Below are 20,899 nucleotides of genomic sequence, written 5' to 3'. Positions count from 1 at the left end.
TCGACGAGCCCTTTCCTCTCCTTAACTTTGTATGGTCCTTGCCAATGGGCAAGTAGTTTAGAGTGGGAGGTGGGAACCAACACCAGGACCCGATCCCCCGGTTGGAATTCCCAAAGCGTCGTGCCACGGTCATAATAGTGGGACTGTGCTGCTTGCGCCTCCTCCATGTGACTTTTTAATATGGGTCAAATTTTCTCAAATCTATTACGTAACTGCACGATATACTCCAAAATATTAGTCGAAGGAAGAGCCTCTCCTTCCCAACCTTCTTTTAAAATGTCCAGTATGCCCTGGGGTTGTTGTCCATATAATAATTCAAAGGTAGAGAACCCCATCGAGGCTTGTGGGACTTCCCTGTAGGCAAAGAGTATGAGGGGGAGGAGTTGATCCCAATTCTTTCCATCCCCGCTGACCACCTTGCGAAGCATCTGTTTGAGAGTCTGATTAAACCTCTCCACTAGACCGTCGGTTTGAGGATGATACACCGCGGTGCTTTATTTTAAGTAACTTAGCCTTTTCCCTGAATGTCTCCGAGGTTCCTTGGTCCGTAAGGACTTCTTTAGGAATGCCAACTCACGCAAAGACCCCTGCTAGTTCCCGTGCAATGGCTATAGAATTAGCTGAGCGCAACGGAACAGCTTCTGGATACTGGGTTGCATAGTCCACGAGGACTAATATATATTTATGTCCTCAGGCCGAGGGTTCCAGTTGTCCCACTATATCGACCACTATTCTTTCGAACAGGACATAAATCAAGGGAAGGGGAACAAGAGGAGCACAGTCCCTCCTTGGAATTTGCCACAGCTGACACCCTGGACAAGAGATATAGAAGCGATGAACTTCCTCGTTAATTCCCGGCCAATAGAATCGTAGCTTGATACGCTCTAATGTTTTGTTGGCGCCCTGGTGGCCTCCTAGGAGGTGGGCGTGCGCTAAATCACAAACTTGCCACCGGAAATATAATAAATCATTTTCAATAACAAAGTGGGGCCCCTGTGGCATGGGCTGATGGGTGTCTTGGCTGTTGACTGGTGTAACTGCATTCTTTGCAAATTTAAGGGAATCATCATTCCATTGTTCCCTTTTAAACAAGGTCGGTGTTTGTCTAAATTGGAAGCTTAAATCTGAGAGAGGGTCTGGTCTGACCTCAAGGGGTGGGGGAGTCATCCCGCTCCATCAAGACGCGGACAGATGACGCAATGGTCTGCGACGGCCCGGGAAGCTCCAATCCTCCTCTTGGTCTCCCATATCTCTCTCTGCCAGCTGAGTACACGGTGCAGAGACAACCTGTGATGGAGGATTCCCGTCTATTACTAGGCCCAAATTAGGTTTAGGAGGGGTCAGTACTTCACCGCTTTTACTATCAGACCACTCCTGCCCAAGAATCACAGCGAAAGGTGGATTTGAGAGGACCGCTACGGTGATTCTTTTAACTGACCCTCCCTGGCTGATGAAACATTGGGCGGATTTATAGAAATGGATATCCCCGTGCACACAGGTTATACTGGTCTTTATTTTTAACCACTGTTGCGGTAGTACATACCGGCGATCAACAATGGAAATTTTGCTGCCGGAATCAAAAAGAGCTTCCACTTTAAATCCATTCACAACTACCTCTCCAGTATGAGCCATTGACAAGGGGTTTGAAAGCACACACAATCCACCCTACTCTCTCCATTTACATTCCGCCTTGCTCCCAAGGGAGGGCCGCGGCCGCAGAATCGGGGACTCCAGTGCACACCTCAGTTTATGCCAAGGGGGCAGATTAGGAGGGACGCTATCTCCACAGCATCCACTAAAGGACCGTTCTGCTCTCCCAAATTGCGAGGTTGTCATAGATGTTTCGATGAGCTCGAGCACAGTAGAAAAGTATCCCCAGACCAGCTGGGTGAAATGTTCCGGAAGATTATTTATTAATATAAAACAGGCTACCCTTTTTGACAATTTGGAAGGTGTTGCACTCAGTGGGCTTTAACCAACCCACCACTGTTTTCCACAGATCATCAAGTTGCTCTTGGGTAGACCGCTCAGGATCTAGCCTCCATGCCTGTAATATCTTCACCTCCCGGTCTAGGGAATCCCCACTTTGCTCTGGGGCCTTGGCCCCTGCGGGAAGGACAGCTCTCTCCTCCGAGAGAGCATAATAAGTCCCCATCGCTACCCCCATAGAGACCAGCCGACATCTGTGTGTCCCATCGACACTTTCCCTATTTAATTTACGTGGCCCAGAATTAGACAAATGGAGCAGAGTCTGCACCAGTTCTTTCTGAAATCCGAGATGAAAACCCCACCCCGAAGCTCGACCCCGGTACTGTCCCACCTGGTCATGATTCAGGTCCGGTCCCGTTCTCTTCTGAGCTTTTATCATCCTGCCAACTACGCCACTGTCACAAAAACGACCATAAGACGTTGAGAAGGTTTGGGGCAGCCACCCGTATAATTTTTCCCGGCTGCAAAACTGATTCAATGGAACAGACATGTTCACACAGCTGAATCCAAAACAGAACTGACTTAGTATATATAAGATGGCAGCTTTAAAGGCCAGTAGGGGAAATGATGTCATCAGGGCCGGAACCGGAAGTGACGTCGTTGGCTGCGCCACAGCCAGGTGGGATTTCCCTAGAATGGTCTGTAAGAGATCGAGAGAAAGAATTAGTGCACTTCGCCACCCTCTGGTTTGGCGTGGAATTACATGTACTCAAGCCCTTTAGTTGTCTCCTAAACGTCAGAAAGAGAGAATAAAGGTTTGGGGTTTCCGTCCTCATATATTGTTGAGAATCTCTTCTTAATCGGGTCAGTTCATACATCGAATACAGACAACAAAACAAATGACAGGCGGACAATTTATGGGGTGGGAACGGAAGTGGACACACGGAATGCTGGGAAGGAGTCGCGGTGGTATTGACGTCATCAGGTGGGGACCAGAGGGAAGGAGTGAACCCGGAAGTGTCTTGAGATTATTGAGTCCGGGTGAACTCATGGCGGTGTTGCTTCGTTTTTCCTGAGGGAACAAAGAGAGAAAGGTTAGTACCCTGCCGCTGTCCCTTGACACGAGATTTTGCGGTGCTCGTCAGGTCCTTAAGCCGCTCCCTATGCACTCATGCATGACTATATATATATATATATATATATATATATATACACACACACACACACACAACACACAACAGTTTTGTGCAAGCCCTAAGATTGCACCCTCTTGAAGAGAACCAAATCACACAAAAGCGCAAGATCAGCCATTATTATGTTGGGCTACAAGCAGTCCTTATAAATCAGTTTGGAGCTCCTAAAGCCTTGCTAACTACTGACTAGCACTTAATTTAGCTTCTACAAAAAGTTTAAGCACAAATTTGGTTTGGAAAAATATTGCTATGATGAAACCCATTGTATCCCAAAACAGATTCCATCAAACTTAAAATACAACCTACCTTTCATTCTCTGTTCAGAGAGCTATATGACAAAAGAGGTCAGTTTAGTGTGTGCTATTCATATATATTAAAATAAAGAAAAAGACTTTAGCAAAAGCAATGTTTTCTTATCCCCATCTAGTGAATATTGGAGACAGCTAAGACCACCATTTTTTTTTCTTCTTAGAGGTGCAGTTTTATGAAACATTCTATTATGAGTTCATATTATGGTGTCCATTTTCAAAAAGTTGCATCCAATTGGGAGGAGATCTAGGGAACAGAGTTGTAATTAAATGTTCAAGAGCTGGCACACATTTGAACTTTTTTTTTTGCCTGCAAAATAGAATGGATGGATGTTACTACTGTATCTACTTTTTACTATATAAAAACCTAGAGTTGCAAAAAACTAAAATATAACTTTTTTTCCATTTTCCTAGATTTGGATACATTTTCAACAGAAGAACGGCAAATAGTGAACTATAAAGAAGGCCAGGGAGCAGCACTCATATGTGATCCTCCAGACCATTACCCAGGTTAGCGAGAAAAAGAGACAAATGGATGCATTGACTTTAAAATAATATTACTAGAATGAGGGCTTCCTAAATGTTTCTGTATCTAGTTTGCTTAACTTTGAATTTTAATAGACTAATAGATTTTATTTTTTTAGTTTGAAAATATACAGCAGTAATTAGATTAAAATTGTTACAACCGAGCATTCAGAACAGAATTATCTATCTATCTATCTATCTATCTATCTATCTATCTATCTATCTATCTATCTATCTATCTATCTATCTATCTATCTATCTATCTATCTATCTATCTATCTATCTATCTATATATGTATATACTGTATAATTAAATATATATAAAATCCAACATCTGTCTGTCTGTCTGCTTTTCACAAGAGAGATAGAATTTTCCTATAATTTGCTTGAACATTCCAGTTGATTTTGTGACTTCTCTCATTGCGTTAAGTATCATAGTTTGCTTGTGGTACCGATTTATTTTCGCAAATCCAAGAGAGCGGCTGCTGGCCGATGGGATGGGGGAGGAGCCCTCCTCTCACACTTTCCAGACTCTGTTCGAGTCGGTCTACCTCTCACCACGTGTTGGAGCGTACCTTGCCTCTGCTTAGTTAGCGATACCTGTTTCTTCAACAGACATTATCATCTACAGATTGTTAAGAAGTAACGTTTGATGTTTTTGAGAGAGAGATCAGAGCTACGTGTGTTTGAGATGGTAGCGGCTGATTGCCAGAGATATCACAGCCACATGCTTTTCTCCCCACGTGGGGAACGCTCTCCTGTCAGAGCTAAACACGATCAGATACAGTGCCAACATTTGACATTGGAGCGTGTACCTACCTTTTGCTTGGCCAGAATTACATTTTTTTATTGATTTTCAAATTTTTCCTGTTTCACTATTACATGGGCAGAGCTGCAGGGGATAGCTAGTAATATATAAAACGTAGTCCAATTTGTTATTAATTTATTTATTGTAGAATTAATTTTTTCTTATATTTTAGTGTTTTGGTTTGATTTTAATATCATTCATTTTTAATATTATTTATTTATTTACTTACTTATTTATTTATTGTTTTTGGCTATGGCTATTGTCCTTTTGTTACTCTTTGTTGTTGGCAACAGTGCTCCATCACCATCACATGACTACAGGATATTGCATTGTATGAATTCATCATACCAACAGAATAAAACATGGTCACACCTTCCTCTTTGTGCAGTAGATTTATTGCAGTTGGCAATACGTTTTGCTTGGTAATGGGGAGAATAATTTTAATAGCATAATGGGATACTTTTTGTTCCATTTCTTTCCTTATAATTCTTTTTGTTTATGACTTTCGCTAAAGGCAGACAATCAGTGGTTTAAAAAGCATTGATGATATCCAACCTTGTCTGGTTCTGTGGACTTTTGTATTAACAATGTGCTCTGGACCACAAGTGCTCAGCTTAATCCAAGCATAAATACTGGATCCAAATACAAAGTTGCATAGTACAGTAAAATGATATCCCCATGACATTCTATCATTCACTTTTTGAGCACTCATTGATAGCCAGATTTTTGGAAGTTCAGATGTTGAAGAGGTATATAGTTAATCAAATAATTGTTGTTGATTTGACAATACAATAAAGTAATACATTTCTAATTATTTTGCAATAGACTGATAAGTATATCTAGTATGACCTTTTACAGAATATATTTTGAACATCTCTAATTTGTTTTAGGGTGCACAGGTTTGCACTGCTGTCTCAAAGGCCCATGAGCCGTTGTTTCAGATTCTGGACTGAACACTGTTTTCTCCAGGTTCTTGAGATCTTTGTCTTTTCCACAAGATGTGCAGATTATGTTAATTGCTGTTTAAAATGTTGTCCTATATGATTAACAGTAGTTAGGTGTGAAGTTAGGTTTTTGCTATATTCAGTTTTTTCTTACCTTGTGCTAAATGCTACTAGAAATTGGTTCTGTTCCACTTTAGCCTTGTATTAGAATGAATGGTTTTCTTTTTGATCTTTTCTTTCACTTGCTGCAACATTATACAAAATGTCCACATTGCAATCTATGGATACGTAAACTTTTGTTAACTATTCTAAGGGAGAGCTTAAAATTGACATAGTAGGGTTTATTTTTGGAAGTAAAGTATGCATTATTATGGCTTTATAGTTATGAACTGACTTTATACTATGCTGAATAAACAATTTTTCTTTTCTAGTTTATATTGTTATATAAACAGTGAAACTAATCTAGTAGCACTAAAAAACTTCCAGATCTCTAAAAAGGTAATCACATTTTAATGACATTTTATAAAATCTTTTGCAAAGCAAAAATAATTTTTAAATAATGACTAATAAATCTTGCAATAAATCTGCATTTTTAAAAATGTATTGTAAGATTTATGAGTAATTATTTAGGGTTCATATTTTATTTTTGCATTTATACAGTTTCAGTATCAGTTTAAAAATATTAATATTAATGATAAGTAATTTATAACGGAGGAAATTAATTGTATTATTGAATTTGAGTTTAATTGCCTGTTCATCTAATGTCCTAAATGAAAGCTATTATTTTTCTTTTAGATGATTTGATATATCGCTGGATTTTTGATGAATTTCCTAACTTCATCAAAATGGATGAGCGAATGTTTGTTTCACAGACAACAGGCAATCTCTACATATCTAAAGTTGAAGTGGCTGACAAAGGAAATTACTCTTGCTTTGTAACCAGTCCCTCTATTTCAAAAAGTGTCTTCAGCAAATACATTTCACTAACTCCCATGGTAGAACGTAAGTGTTTTGACATCAGTAACCTTGTAAATGCCAGCACCAAAAGGAACAATATAAGTTGAAGCCCATAGTACAATAAAGCACAGTTAATTGTAGCTTTTCATTTTCACTGTTATTTAGGTTTCTCATAATCATGGGGTTGCCAATTGCCTGAGCTGTTAATTCTGTATTTCATGCCCAATAAGGAAAACTGAAATAAAATGCCTGCTATATAGCATTGAGTAGAAAACACTTTATATTAAGCAATGGGGACATGAAAAGTGCTCTTGAAGAAAATTACTTTTCACTTTCAATGAATATTTAATCACTTTAACAGCCTATGTCTCTCAATGTAAGGCTGTTTCAGTGCTAATGCTTAAATTGGGATTGGGAGTATACCTGTTATCTTTTTGGCAATTAGATATTTATAATTGCATATATGATACCCTAATGATTCTGGCTTTACTGGATGTTATTATTTTTTTGCTGTTCTCCTATGTAAAATAAATGTATTTATTTCCCTTAACTTTATTGCATTTTATGACTGTGTTTTAAACTGAGAAGGTTTTAAAAAAGAAGGAAAGAATATTTGTCTTATGAGTAGTTGTCTTGTTCTCTTTATTATATTCTTTATACATGCATCTTGAATTGATATGCATTGTATTGGTGCTGCATAACAGTGATTTATTGAAATTCATTTTATGTTGGACATCTGTCATTAATGTTGGAACACATTATTCTGTCACCTTTCAAGGGCAAAATGACCTTTTTTTCAAATAAGTACTTACCCCCATTTGTGTGATAATGAAAACTGCTATCAAAAGGTTTAAAACAATAATGACCTCCTGTCTGCCCATACAAGTCTGTCATTTCTTTCTCTTTCATTCTCTTTAATTACTACAAGGAGGCAAAAAACATATTTCACATTGTCACTTACTCTACCAGTTACACGCCACATTGGAAGTCATTCTTTGATAAGTCATTTCTATCTACTGTATATTCAGACATCATGAAATATAACTATATTTTGCACTACAGAAATAGGTTTTAGGACTCATTGTGTCTTCATTTAATTTGAAAAGGCTGCTGTAGACATAAGGAGGAATGAGATATATGAGGTGTGACAGTTCCTGGATTGAGCCTGTTGTGTCACTTGTGATAGATACAAAGTAATACTGTTGAAGCTGTTGAAGTGATGTATGGTAAGGATGCTATGAAAAAGTCAAATGTATTTGAGTGGCATAAGAGGTTCAAAAAGGGGCAAAAATATATGAACAACAACCTCAGACATGGATGATCCAACATGACAATGCCCCAAGCCATGATGAGCTTAGTGTTTACAATATTCTGGCTGCTAAATCAATAACCAAATTGGATCATCCACCCTATTACCCTGACGTAGCCCCTTTCTGGCTTTCTGGCTCTTCCTAAAAATAAAAACTGCCATGAAAGGATGACAACTTTTTCTGATATCCATCATAGTATGACAAAGCAAGTCAAGGGTATTCCAGCAACAGAGTTCCAGGTATGTTTCCAGCAATGTCAGTGTCGTCTAACTAAATGTGTAGCTGCATAAGGTGATTACTTTGAAAATAACAAATGGCATTATTGCATAAATATGCACACATTTTTTCTATATGTTCATTTCTGGAATTAAATTGTCACACCTCGCATACAATAAAAAATTTGGGAGCAGGGGTACATTGCTTAAATTAATTAACGTATACTGTATGTTTCTGAATAAATGAAATGACTATAAATGCTATCTTGTATTACCATTATTCTGACAGGTTTTTAAATGAGTCAAAAGGGTAAACTAGGAGGCTTTGCCCCCTGCTCGCTTCACTCACCAACCCCCAACCACAACCACCCCGCCAGCCTGTGCTACACGCCAGCCACCAGGCATCTCTGCTGCTCACGTTGTAAAGTGGGGGGCTGAACGCACCCCAAGGAGATGCGGTTGCTCCTCCGAAACCCCCTCTTAAACGGTGATACAATGGGAAACAAATACGTTGTTTTGTTCTTTACCTCCTCTTTGCTCAATCAGCTGCTGGCTTGCTGCTGCTGCCGTGCTGCGTGATCTGCATCTTGTGTGGCACTTCGAACATTTAAAAGCCTGTACAGCAGCTGTCCTTTTATCTCACTGCCTTGTCTCTCTTCTACCCCAGACATTCTCTGCTCCTGTTGGGGGTCCCACTCCCAAGGCGTGCCCCTATGAAGAGGAAGATTTTCTATTCTTTTAATTGAGAGATGGAACTGTCCCCTCCTGGCAACACAAATTAGACGATCTACAAGTCTCCGACTTAAAGTTTAAATCCGAACAATATAATCGATCTCTTTTCACTGTTCTGTTATTTCACTGAGTAATAATTTCCGTTTGTTTGCGGTAATGCGATCTTTACTATAATTTTTTGGAGACTTTCGAATTTTCCTACTTACATTATCTCTAACCTGCTCTGCATGTGCATCACACCAACATTATTGAATTCTTTATGACGTTCTACATTGTCATCAACTCATTGTCTTTTTCCAGCCCCAGGCGTGGTTAAATCTCTTGGCACAAAGTCTCGTCTCATGGGATGTGAAAGTGTCTTACTGAGAAAGTCACATCTTGTCTCTCTGAACAGGTCTCATCTCCTCCAAAGATTTTTTTATATAATAGAGAGATATAGCCTGCACCCTGTCATTGTACGTGAAAAATTAGCATATGCTCCCCTAGTCACTCAAAGACATGCATAATAGGTTAAATGGTAGTTCCAGATTTGCTGAGTGTGAAAATGAGTGTGGCTGAATATTGTGAATATGGGTGTGGCTATATGCAAGAATTGGCCTTTTGATGGGCTGTCTGCCCTCTCCAGAGCTGCTTCCAGCCTTACTGTGATTGTTGCCAGGATAGCATCTAACCACCTCTAACCCTGAACTTCTTTAAGCAGAATTGAACAGAACAGAAATTGTTTTGAAATGTTTTACATTTAAGGTGCCTATAGAGTTCAAAAAGATTTTGAGGAAAAAAAAAAGATGATGCTTGTATTATTAATGGGACATTGTTTGGCATTGAGTTCCTGCCGCAAAATGAATAGTGAGGGTTGTGTTGGAAAACAGGATATTCTTTCTGGAGAATCTCGTACCACATCCATAAACAGGTCATGTTGAGCAACATTTTTTTATTGCAGAAGCATTTATTTAACTCTATTAACGTGTTTTTGCAGTATTCTTGTTGTTAAAGAAGATATTTAGAAAAATCATTCAATTTTCACACTTTATGGGATGCTTCTATGATCTCTAAAACTACCTTTTTATTTCCTTTTGTTTCAAAGGTTCAGTGAAAAAATATCCTGCAGACATAAAAGTCAAGTTTCGTGAGTTGTATGCATTTGTTGGACAAAATGCCAGTCTTGAATGTTTTGCACTTGGAAAGTAAGCTGTTTTATCAGTTTGTGTACATAATAAGCATACTGCTGTTAGTTTTTGTATTTTTTTGTATTTTCTTTATTTACTGTACAATCATTTACTATCAGTTAACTAAACTTCTTTTTACTCAAATTCACATTATTTTTATTTTCAGTATCTCTTTCTGACTATTTCACATTTTAAATAAATAGTACTTGGTCATAAATTACAGGATTTTTATGTATTGTAAACCATATATTAAATTACATGTTGAATATTGCTGACATTTTATTTAATAATAAAGAGATCCTTTTATTTTCTTTTAATTGCAAACACATTTTACTAATTGTATGTCTTTGAGAAAGGTTAAAGTTTTAAATGCCATGAAAAAATTTATATTGTACAAAGCCTAGAATTAGACATTACATAATCTGGTTTCTTCACATTACTGCAAAATGTATTTTTCAATTTAGTTAATTGAGCACCTGCAATATTGAGTTCTTTAAGTGATCAACATGTTTTATGCGTTGAAATACTGTATATAATCTGTCATATTTTCTGAAGTTTTATGAATAAAAAAAATGTAGCAGGTCTACAGACGTGACCTCTAAAACCAATTATATCCTTACTACTAACCCCAACGTGTGTCACAGGAAAGGACGTTAAAAATTATTTAACTAATAAAATGCTCATTAGGAGTATCAACTGGCAAGTGCCAAAGCTTCAAGAATTAAATATCTTGAGGGTAAATGAGCATGATATTTCAGTTTGTGAGTTTTATAATTATTGCTTTAAATTTACATTAGTTTTGTTTAGTTCATTTAAGATCACCATGACAAATGTCTTGATTAAATAATTAAATCAGCATCTTTTCTTCAGTCCTGTTCCAGAAATACGATGGCGAAAGGTAGATGCACCTCTTCCAAGCAATTATGAGATAACTATGTCTGGTGCAGTTTTTAACATTTATAATGTGCAGCTTGAAGATGAAGGCTTGTATGAATGTGAAGCTTTGAACATGAAAGGAAAAGATCTTCACCAAGCAAGAATATATGTTGAAGGTAAATCAGTTTAGTTTTAATTTCCTGAAAATATTGTTTCATGCAACTGCTTATGTACAGAATGTACAGAATGTGCATAAAATATAAGAATGAAAGATTACACAGAGTAACCCAGTTTGCAACAGAACTATGCAAAGTAAACCCCAGTCATCCAGCTAAACTTTAAATGCAAATAAGCCCCTACTTCACTTTTAATGACAGTCTGTCCACATGAGCACTTCAAGTGCAAAGAATACTGTTTTCTCTCACCATTTATCTAAAATTTGTAGCCTCAGGACCTTGTTGTCCATGAGACACCTACGTTGTCCACCATACCAGCTCCACCTTCTGAACAAGGATCTTGTGCTTGTATCCCTGATATGTTAACATTAAATTACTTTTTTATGTTTGCAAGCAGACTAATTTTACATTTTGAAAACCATTATATTTTTTAACTGTAACGTTATTACACTTACTATCTTATCTATTTAATACTTTACTGCTTGTTAACTGAAATGTACCAGAAAAATGAACATGTACTGTATATAAAATATACTGCTGCAGTTACTGCTGCTTTTTAATGTTTTACATACAAATGAAACTAAGTATGTTTACTTTTGCAGATACTAAGTTTAGTGGCTTAGGTGGTACTCTGAGGTCAATAGTATCTATTGTAGACAAAATTAATATGTGTGAAGTTTATTGTAATTAAATGTAATGTCTTCCATAAAAGAAGCACAAACATTTATTTAAAGAAATGGAAATGTAGAGCTACTGTATATGATTGTAGACTGGAGTACTAGTAGAAAATATTTTTCAAAAGCCTTCAAAATACTGATAGATGTTTGATTATATTCCGCACTATATGGAGTACAAACTGAGAGGTGTCTAATGCACATGTGAAACCATTTCTAGACTACTGTTTATAGATTTCGTCTACTGCATATTTAATGAATTACATAAAGGTACTGCAGCTACCGAATGGAGAAAAACTCTTAATTAAATTGCTATAATAATTTGAATGCATGATGGCAGTGGGGAGATCTGTAGCCTTGGATGTCAAAGGTGTATGGTTTTCACTCATGCTAATCTTTTTAAAACATTTAATGACCACTCATGTCTTGTGAATGGGGCCATTTTAATCATGGTGGAATCTGCATGTATTAGGACTGAAATGCTTCAACATTTAGTGAATAGGATCATTCAGATTTGCTTAGTGTTTTTTACTATTAATGTTACCTTCTAAGGGTAACAGACCCTAATGGACCAAAACCATGTATGCAAGGAAACCAAGCCCCCACACAACCGTAAAAATTGACCAGAACCATACATTATGAAAAACAAGTATTTTGCAATTCTTTACTCATTGAGATCAAACAAAATGAAAACAAATCATTTGATCATGAGATCTTTTTCCACTATGTAGTAGACCATCAACTTTCTGCTCCTTAGTTTGACATTACAGGGAACAATGTGGAGCTGCATGTCTTTTTTTGCTTAAATTTTTTAATCAATGCACAGATATCATTCAAGGAGTTTACTGATGATAATTTTCAAGTTAATTTTCATGTGTACATAATAGAATGAAACTTTTACTGCACATTTCCTTTGGAGAACTTAAAATAATAGATTACTACAACAGACAATAACCACTATTCCTCTAAAAACAACTGTAGGCCATGCAAGATATAGCCCAACAAACTGTTTCTGCAAACATGGCAGCCAACACTATGATCAGCTAGGTTTGTATACATGATATTAGTGGTGACTGAATGTGTAATTAATTGCGTAAATATTTTCATAGCCACTTATTAAGAAGCACCTGCTTGCAATATACAGTACTTTATACCTGTCATTTACTACAATGCTTCCCTTACTTTATAAGTTACATATAATGGTACTAAACAAAGTGTTACAAGCTACCAAATCTGTTCTGGGATTATAAATATGGGCTGTGAAGAGAGGATGAGCAACTTGAATCCTTTTATTCAAAGCAAATGGTGAATAAGTAGTGAGATGATACTAATGGGACAGCACAGAGATGGAGGTATTAATGCTGATGCCGTACAGTGCTGATTTAAAAACATTAGGTGGTTACTGTCTTCATGGAGTTTGCACTCCAAGTGTCTTTCCTCTCACAATTCAAAGCAGATGATTTTGATCATCTTGCCAAGTGTGTGAGCTGGTGTTAGATGTATATTCCAGGAAGTGGATTATCAGAATATCCAGGGTCGGTTGCTTCCATCCTCATGGGACTGGATAATGAATGCTCAAAGTGTTTACAATAATGAAGACAATAAGAATGATAATACTAATAAGGTTTTCAAACATAAATGCAGAGGATTAATTGAAATTGACTAGGGGTAAGTAGCATACAAATTTAAGACATTCTTCTTCACTCAGAAAACGTCAAATACATGGAGCAAGTTAACTTAACAATAGATGAGAAAGGAAAATAGAAGACATTTTATGTTGGAGAGAGTGTTTTGTTCTCATCAAAACTGTTTTTATGTTTTTATGTGCCTGTTTTAGTACTTAATGGAACTTTGCCTTTGGCAACTGATCAGTAGCATTTCATAAGAATTTTAAAGGAAATTGCTGTTGATTCCAACCTGGACTTGTGGTTGTGCCCAGTCATCAGTGTAATGGTTATCCTGAGGGGCTCCAGGTTTAAAAACTAAGATTCAAAGGTACAGGGACATACATCTGTCAAATGAAGGTCAAAACTCAGATCAAAAAGACATCATTCAAATTCAGAAGCTAGGCTTAGAGCAATTTAACATTGTACTGCTTTATTTATAAGATTACTTTTAGAGATTCTGGTAACTTTATTATTCCGTTTATTAGATTTGAGTTGATGCTACTAATTATTTATTGGCTTGCTACCTATGAGTTTTAAAATTACAACCAGATCTATAAGTGAAAACCAGGGAACTTAAGGAAAATTATTCTCAGAAGCTTGGTCCTTAAAAAGAGAAAATTACTGTGTACTGGGTGCTTATCCAACTGCTAGTGAACTTAATTTTAAGTCCTGTCTGCATTTATTTTGAAAAATATGTTTCCATAAACTGTTTGTCATGTGGCATTTGTAAGAGTTTCTTTGAAAGTATGCCATTTGGCAAATATTTGTTTCTTAATATCCTAGGCAGCCTTAAGTTAGTAATGAAATTGTATGCATATGGTTTGTTGTTCATTTCCCACTTTTTTGCTACCAGTTTAAAAATGCATTGCTTCTTTTGCAATAAGGTGACAAGGTCTCTAAATTGAAAATATTAAATTTAATTCTAAATGTTAAATCAGGCAATATAGGTCTTGTGTATTTTTTATTTTGTTAATAAAAGTATACTTTATTTATAAATATGTTAATCTTTAATTAATGTTTTTTTGTTTTTTTTTCAGCCTTTCCTAGCTGGGCAGAGCACATAAATGATACACAGAGAGATATTGACAGTGACATGAGTTGGTCCTGTGTAGCTACAGGCAAACCAAAACCAACCATCAGATGGCTTAAAAATGGAGTTGCGGTATGAATAATACAAGCTTTGTTTTATTAAAATAATCATTATTACAGTAGTTTCTGTGTAGGTATACAGTAAATGTTATTTGGTTTTCAAGAAGGAGCACTGTTAAAAATAAAAACATCATCAAGATTTTGACTATAATCAGCATTGTCTCAACAGTTTAATATAATCAACACAGGAAAAGTCCCAGTGTTAAGTGAACTCTTACAATTTGAAAATAGCTCTAAAAAGTATATGGAAACACTGCTTTCGTGATTGCACTTTTTCCATTTATTCACAACAAAACTTCCAGTGTTAAATTATATATACAGGCAACAATTCACTTTTTGGTTAGTGTGCTTAGTCTCATATGCTGTTTGATGCAAGGATATCATGAAGTATTATTGAAGTAAGGCATGAATTGAAGCTCTTTCCAGACAAATATGTTGAGGTATGTAAAGCAATTTGCCAGGATTTCCTTAAAATCAACCTCTGTTACATTTGTGAAATGCAACAAACTGAATATTGAGATGAAAATCAAACTTCTAGCTTCTCTTTAAGAATTTTGAACAATAAGAATTGATTCTCCGCCTTTCTTTCTTCATAAAGTTGTTCTCTTGGTCTTCTCAGTATGATCACTATTTAAATAAAAACTGTCTTATTATGGTGTCCCAATCCAGGTGGTTCGTTGTGTGGTGGGCATGGGAACACGCTATCAGCGCATGCTGTCAGCCTCTCTGTCTGTCTTATTATTTACGTACATTTAGTTTATCACAGAGTTGTATAGCATGGACACTCATCTTGTAAATCCATGTCAAGAGCTGATATGTTTATTATTCGCAGTTTCCAATCGTCCTTGTAAATGCATGTCTCTGGAATGGTACTTCTCAAGCATGAAACGGGGACACTACTGTTCTATTCAATCCCACTCTTAAATTAGGTGGTTAATTATTATATTATCATTTTTTTATTCTCTTTTGAATTAAGGTACAATTTGGAATGATTATAGCTAACTGCATTTAAGAAAGTTTATTTAACACGAATGACGGAAATGATTTTAGTAATAGCTTGCAACTAAGTTTGCTTACCTGAAACTGAGCTTCTGACTATAAATAAAAATCCCAAATTGTATTTTTATTTAAAGGAATGTTGCAGTGAAAGTGACATGACGCCATTATGGTTAGAGCCAAGTCACTCCCTGTGTGAAGTGTATATGTTCTGTTTTTTTCCTGACATTCTAAAAACATGATTGTTAAGTTAACTGGTAACTCTAAAGTATCCCAATATGAGTGAACATATGTAAGTGTGAGTGTGCGTCGCCTCCAATATTAATAGAATATGGCCATTTGTGACCATGAATTGTATTAAGCAGGTTTGAAAATAAATAGAAAGCTAGATAGCCAAAGGAGACTTTCATATAACACTTTTAAAGTGAAAATTTTAGGAAATGTCCAGTTCAGTTACTATTTTTGTTTAGCGATATGTGCAAACAATGCAATGCACCAGTGATATATTTTACAAAGTTTTACTGAACAGCGTAGATGTTTCAGATTTAAAATCATTTTTTGTACATTTTTATAAATTTTAATATTCTTATTGATACATTTCACTCTTTCCATTTAACACAAAAAAGTGTTTTACTATGGCCTTAAACCTACAGAAAATACATACATTAAAAATGTAATTTCCCTTTAACTGTGCTCTGCATATTTCAGAGAATTAAAACACTTTTTTTTTAAATCCCAACAGCTGCAGGTTTTCAATACATCTAATCTTTTAATGAGATTAATTCATGCCTTTAACTAAACCCTTGTATTATTAGATGGTCAAGTACAAAGAGTGCAATATGAGTGAAATGGAGTGTAGCCTTGCCAGTCTTTAGAGATTTGGCCACTACTCTTTGCTCCTTGACCCTGCACATGACCATACTAGTTAATGAGCCCGTCTCCGTTCTCAGTTGGCAATTTCACAAATTAGTAGGGTGTGAATTTTCTCACTACCAAAATTAAGAAATGGCTTTGGTGCACAGGTCTGCTTATTCTCCATTTTTTTTGTTGTGACTGCTTCATTTAGTTTTAGCTAAGAGGCTTGTGCAAAATATAGCTATTCGTTTTTGAACCTTCCTTTCCAGTAAATGTTTCATAAAATTACAGAGCCATAATTTTTCAAATTTAATTTTACCAGCATTCTATTAATAACGAAGCAAAAAAATAACAAGACAGTCAAACATGGAGAATTTTATGTGCTTAAAAATATAAAAAAAATAGACTTTTTACCTGCCAATACCTGGAGTGGGATTTGAAACAGGCATAATCTGCAGGCCACTTTTTGCATAAATGTGTGTGCTAAAATAGCAAATATAAATCTGCAGTAATTGATATATTCACTTAATAGCAATGATTAAATTGTATTAACACATGTGGAATGGTTGCCATTTCCAAAAAAAAAGGCAGAAACTATATTTTTTAGAGGTCTTTCAGCACATTAATTAGAAACATGGTTTTCATTCTGTTTTTCAGTAGACTCAGTAGACGAACTTTTGTTATAATTGGTCTTTAGTATCAAATCACAATACAGCCATAGCAAAAGGCTGCCTAAACTAACTCAACAAAGCCAGTAGGATTTATATGTTTGGCAAAAATAACTCAATTTCTGTAGCATTCAAAAATTTTTTAAGTATTCTACTCTTTATTTGGAAACTGAGTGTGAAGACAAGAATAAGCAGCTGCTCTTTTTTTATTTAGCTACTGCTCTCTTTATATCTCAGAAGCTTTACATTGGAATAGTGAAAGTAATAGTGGGTGTTACACGACAACTAGTTTCTGAGGAGGTAATGCTAGGAGAATTATCAAAGGAAAGCTTCAGAAATCCAAGTTATTAGCTTTGGGTGAAAACATTGCACCTAATGCGTGCTGTATTTTTTTCAAATTATGATTAAAATAATAATTCTAAGCACTTTGTGAAAATGGACATAGTGTAAGATAGGAATTACAAATTCAAATAGTTTGTAAGTAATTAAAATATAACAGATTCTTCCAGGAGCACTGGTTTCCATTGATAGTCCAAACACATGCAAATTACATGAACTGGCATTGGTAAATTGGTCATAGTGTGCAAGTGCGTTTGTATTCACTCTGCTATAGACTGGTGCCCTGACCAGGTGTTGTTCTAGCCTTGCACTCAATGATTGATAGGATACACTTCAGCTGCTCAACAGCTCTGCCCTGGGAAAGTGGTTGAAGAAGATGCATGGATGGATGGATTTACTTCCCAGGAGGTCTGGAAATCTCTTTTGTCAGTTTGACAAACTCCTCCTCTCATTTAAAGGATATGTTTGCTATTTTTGAAATCAAAGCTCAAAAATCATTCTCAGAAGTATGTTTATTTAATGTGGCGAATCTAATTATATTTTCTCAGGAGGCTGCATTTAAAACGTTCATATGCAAGAGCATTATTTTTATTTTATTGCAATGACATTTTGTTTTGCCATAGGTTCCAGCAAGTTGTGGCTATGTTGCTTCATACAATGTGAGGTTGTTAGGAACATGGCCCTAGAAATCACAATTTTTCAACCAGAGTCAAAGTGTTATGGCTGAGAATTAAATCAAGTTGTGGAAATATTTGTTTACAGTAGAAATCCATAATCTATTCAATAAAATCAATAAAATTATATAAAAAAATAAATAAATCCATAATCTTGCAAACAGGACTAATGGTACTACAGAGGAATTTATAAGGAAGTCATTATTGCATGAGCTGTGGTGCCTATTGGGAGGCAGTCTCTAGCAACCATTCAGTGTTTCCTAATGACCTTTCAACTAACTGCTGAAATTCTTAAATGACAGCATTGTGCAATTATGAATAAACAGAAAACAATTAAATTGTTTCTCAAACAAAGATGTTAAATTAAAAAAAACACACACACATGATTCCATGAAGAGAAAAAATGTATCTAACACAAAAAAATTTACTAATAAGAACACAGGGCTTTTTCAATTCTTAAAATGTAAGGTACATCATTTACATCCATGAGCACACAAACTAAGCTGAAAAGATAGTCAAAAACAGCAATTTAAATTTGATTAATATAAATAATTCATCACACTGTAGGTCCATTAACATTATAACTGTGATATGGCCAGTTGACAACAGAGGAGGGGAAAGCAAAAACTACAGCCAACAGCATTCCTGAGAAGAGTAAATCTCTTGAGTTTCACAGTTGGTTTTAATAGACAAACTGGCAGTCAAGTCGGGCAGAGTTACAGTTTTGATGACTTTGGCCAACCTGGCCACCTTCCTGCTCTGGGGTTTTCTACACTATTACAAGTATGTGCTAGGCAGTTTAACAAAAAGATTAAATCCTTTCATCCTTGGACTTCCAATGCTCCCAGTATCTTTGAACACACTTACAATGCGTTGAAGTAGGAGCTTGACGATAAGGCAGCAGCACTAAGAGCTACATCAGGGTATTGAGAAAAGAAATGGAATAGTAGGGTCAGTTCATCATGACTGTCACATTGGTATTTTTGTGAGCAGCTAGTTAAGAACTCTAACCATCTTTGTCATCTCCACAAGTTAATATCATCTCTTTTTCTATATTCATAGAAAAGTAGTTATTGCTCATCTAGTTTACAAATTTAATGACTTACATTCAATAAATAAGTATTGACATTACACATTTTCTTTTTAGTTCAGCTTTTGAAGACAAGTAAAACATTTCCATTTTTCACAACAAGATTTATTGCTTTTTTGTAAGCTTCATAACATTTATCCTTTTGATTCCATCTTATCTTGGTGACCAACGTCAGAGAATGTGGACGTTTCTCAGAAATAAAACTGAGCTATTTAACAAAATTGAATTGTTACGTTTCTTGAGTGATTTTGTGATCAAGGCATTAGTGTTTTGGGCGAGATTAATGTCAGAGCAGTTCCATTTTTGTCTCTCCTGTTCTACTCATACACTGGAATTGTATTCAGAGTGGGTGAGAAACAGGTTCTCTTTATTCCAGCTAATACTGTCTGTACACACTTTTCAATTTAATTCTAACTAATTTTATTCTTCATTTATGGTCTAGTTTTTGGGATTATTTTCAGAGCATGAGTCCTTTCATTAAACCAAGTTGAGTTTATTTTTGATCTAATCACTTTTGTTTTGGATAATTTTACTAAATTTCAGTCAGAGACAGGTTATATTTATATTTCAAATAGCCTATGCAGTAAAATCTTGTTTTACGCAAGGTACTGTATAACTTCTGAAGAACTGTATATACTGAAAATATACAATAATTATGTGCAAAGAAAAACAAATTAATATATATATATATATATATATATATATATGAAAAATGATGCATAATATACAAAAATAAATAAATATAAATATGATTTATAATAGATATATAATTAACAGAAATAGAGTCCTTACATATAGAATTATAGAATTTTTTTAAGTCTCTAAATGACAGTTCTATGACAATGTCATTTGTTCAGGGTAGACAGTAAAAATAAAAAAATCTTCAGTTAAACTGGGGAAAAAAAATTAGGATACACCCATACTGCAGTGACTGAGACTGGTAGAAAAAAAAACTGGAACTAGGAGGCTTGGTCTTGTGCTGCCTGTTTCTAAAGCTTATGGAAAAGTAAGAAAATACTCGTTTAAAGTCAGAAACATGGCATTAATTTAAGGGGTCTGTCACAAACCAGTGTCAGAGACAGAATTCTACTTGTTTTTTTGTTTTTTTTACTTTTTTAGTAACTGTTGTTCAGCATTAATTATTTTATCTTGCATTTGAGATAGAAAAGATGGATATGATGCCTATTGTAACAAAATCGACTCCAGACAGTCACAAAGGTTTCGGGCAGTCACCCATATAATATGTTCCTGGCTGCAAAAGGTTTGAAAAAGGTTTGCAATGTTTACAAAACAGAGTCCAAAACAGAACTGATCAAGTGGAGGTAAGATGCCGGTTTTAAAGGTTGGGAGAGGAAATGAGGTCATCCAGGCAGGAAACTGGAAGTGATGTCTTTGAGACCGGAAGTGACATCATCAGTGGTGCCGGAACCCGATGGGATTTCCCGAGAATGGTCTGCAAGAGACTGAGAGAGAAAGTCAGCACACTCTGCCACCCCCTGGTCTGGCATAGTATTACCGTTACTTAAGCCCTTTAGCTGCCTCCTAATCGCACGTGTGTGACACTACTTTTTGTGAGCTTTGTAGTTTTCTACAGTAAGCTTTTAATAATTTTCACTTTGCACACAGTATTGTTAATTATGTTGCATAC

At 35.8% G+C, this 20,899-nt stretch overlaps 1 protein-coding gene across 3 annotated transcripts in view; it reads left to right on the top strand.

The window, feature by feature from the left end:
• cntn1b (contactin 1b) overlaps positions 1-20,899 on the top strand; it is a 356,136-nt gene that overhangs the window by 163,256 nt on the left and 171,981 nt on the right. For all 3 annotated transcript variants that reach the window (XM_028810951.2, XM_028810960.2, XM_028810943.2), the window contains 5 exons: positions 3,845-3,940; positions 6,503-6,709; positions 10,006-10,105; positions 10,958-11,139; positions 14,518-14,642. In XM_028810951.2, the coding sequence (XP_028666784.2) occupies positions 3,845-3,940; positions 6,503-6,709; positions 10,006-10,105; positions 10,958-11,139; positions 14,518-14,642 (710 nt within the window). The remainder of the gene's footprint in view (positions 1-3,844; positions 3,941-6,502; positions 6,710-10,005; positions 10,106-10,957; positions 11,140-14,517; positions 14,643-20,899) is intronic.

Source organism: Erpetoichthys calabaricus, chromosome 1, assembly GCF_900747795.2.
Source record: "Erpetoichthys calabaricus chromosome 1, fErpCal1.3, whole genome shotgun sequence".
NCBI classification, from domain to species: domain Eukaryota; kingdom Metazoa; phylum Chordata; class Cladistia; order Polypteriformes; family Polypteridae; genus Erpetoichthys; species Erpetoichthys calabaricus.
The sequence above is the reverse complement of the archived record's forward strand: the minus strand, read 5'-3'. Positions and strand labels throughout refer to the sequence as shown.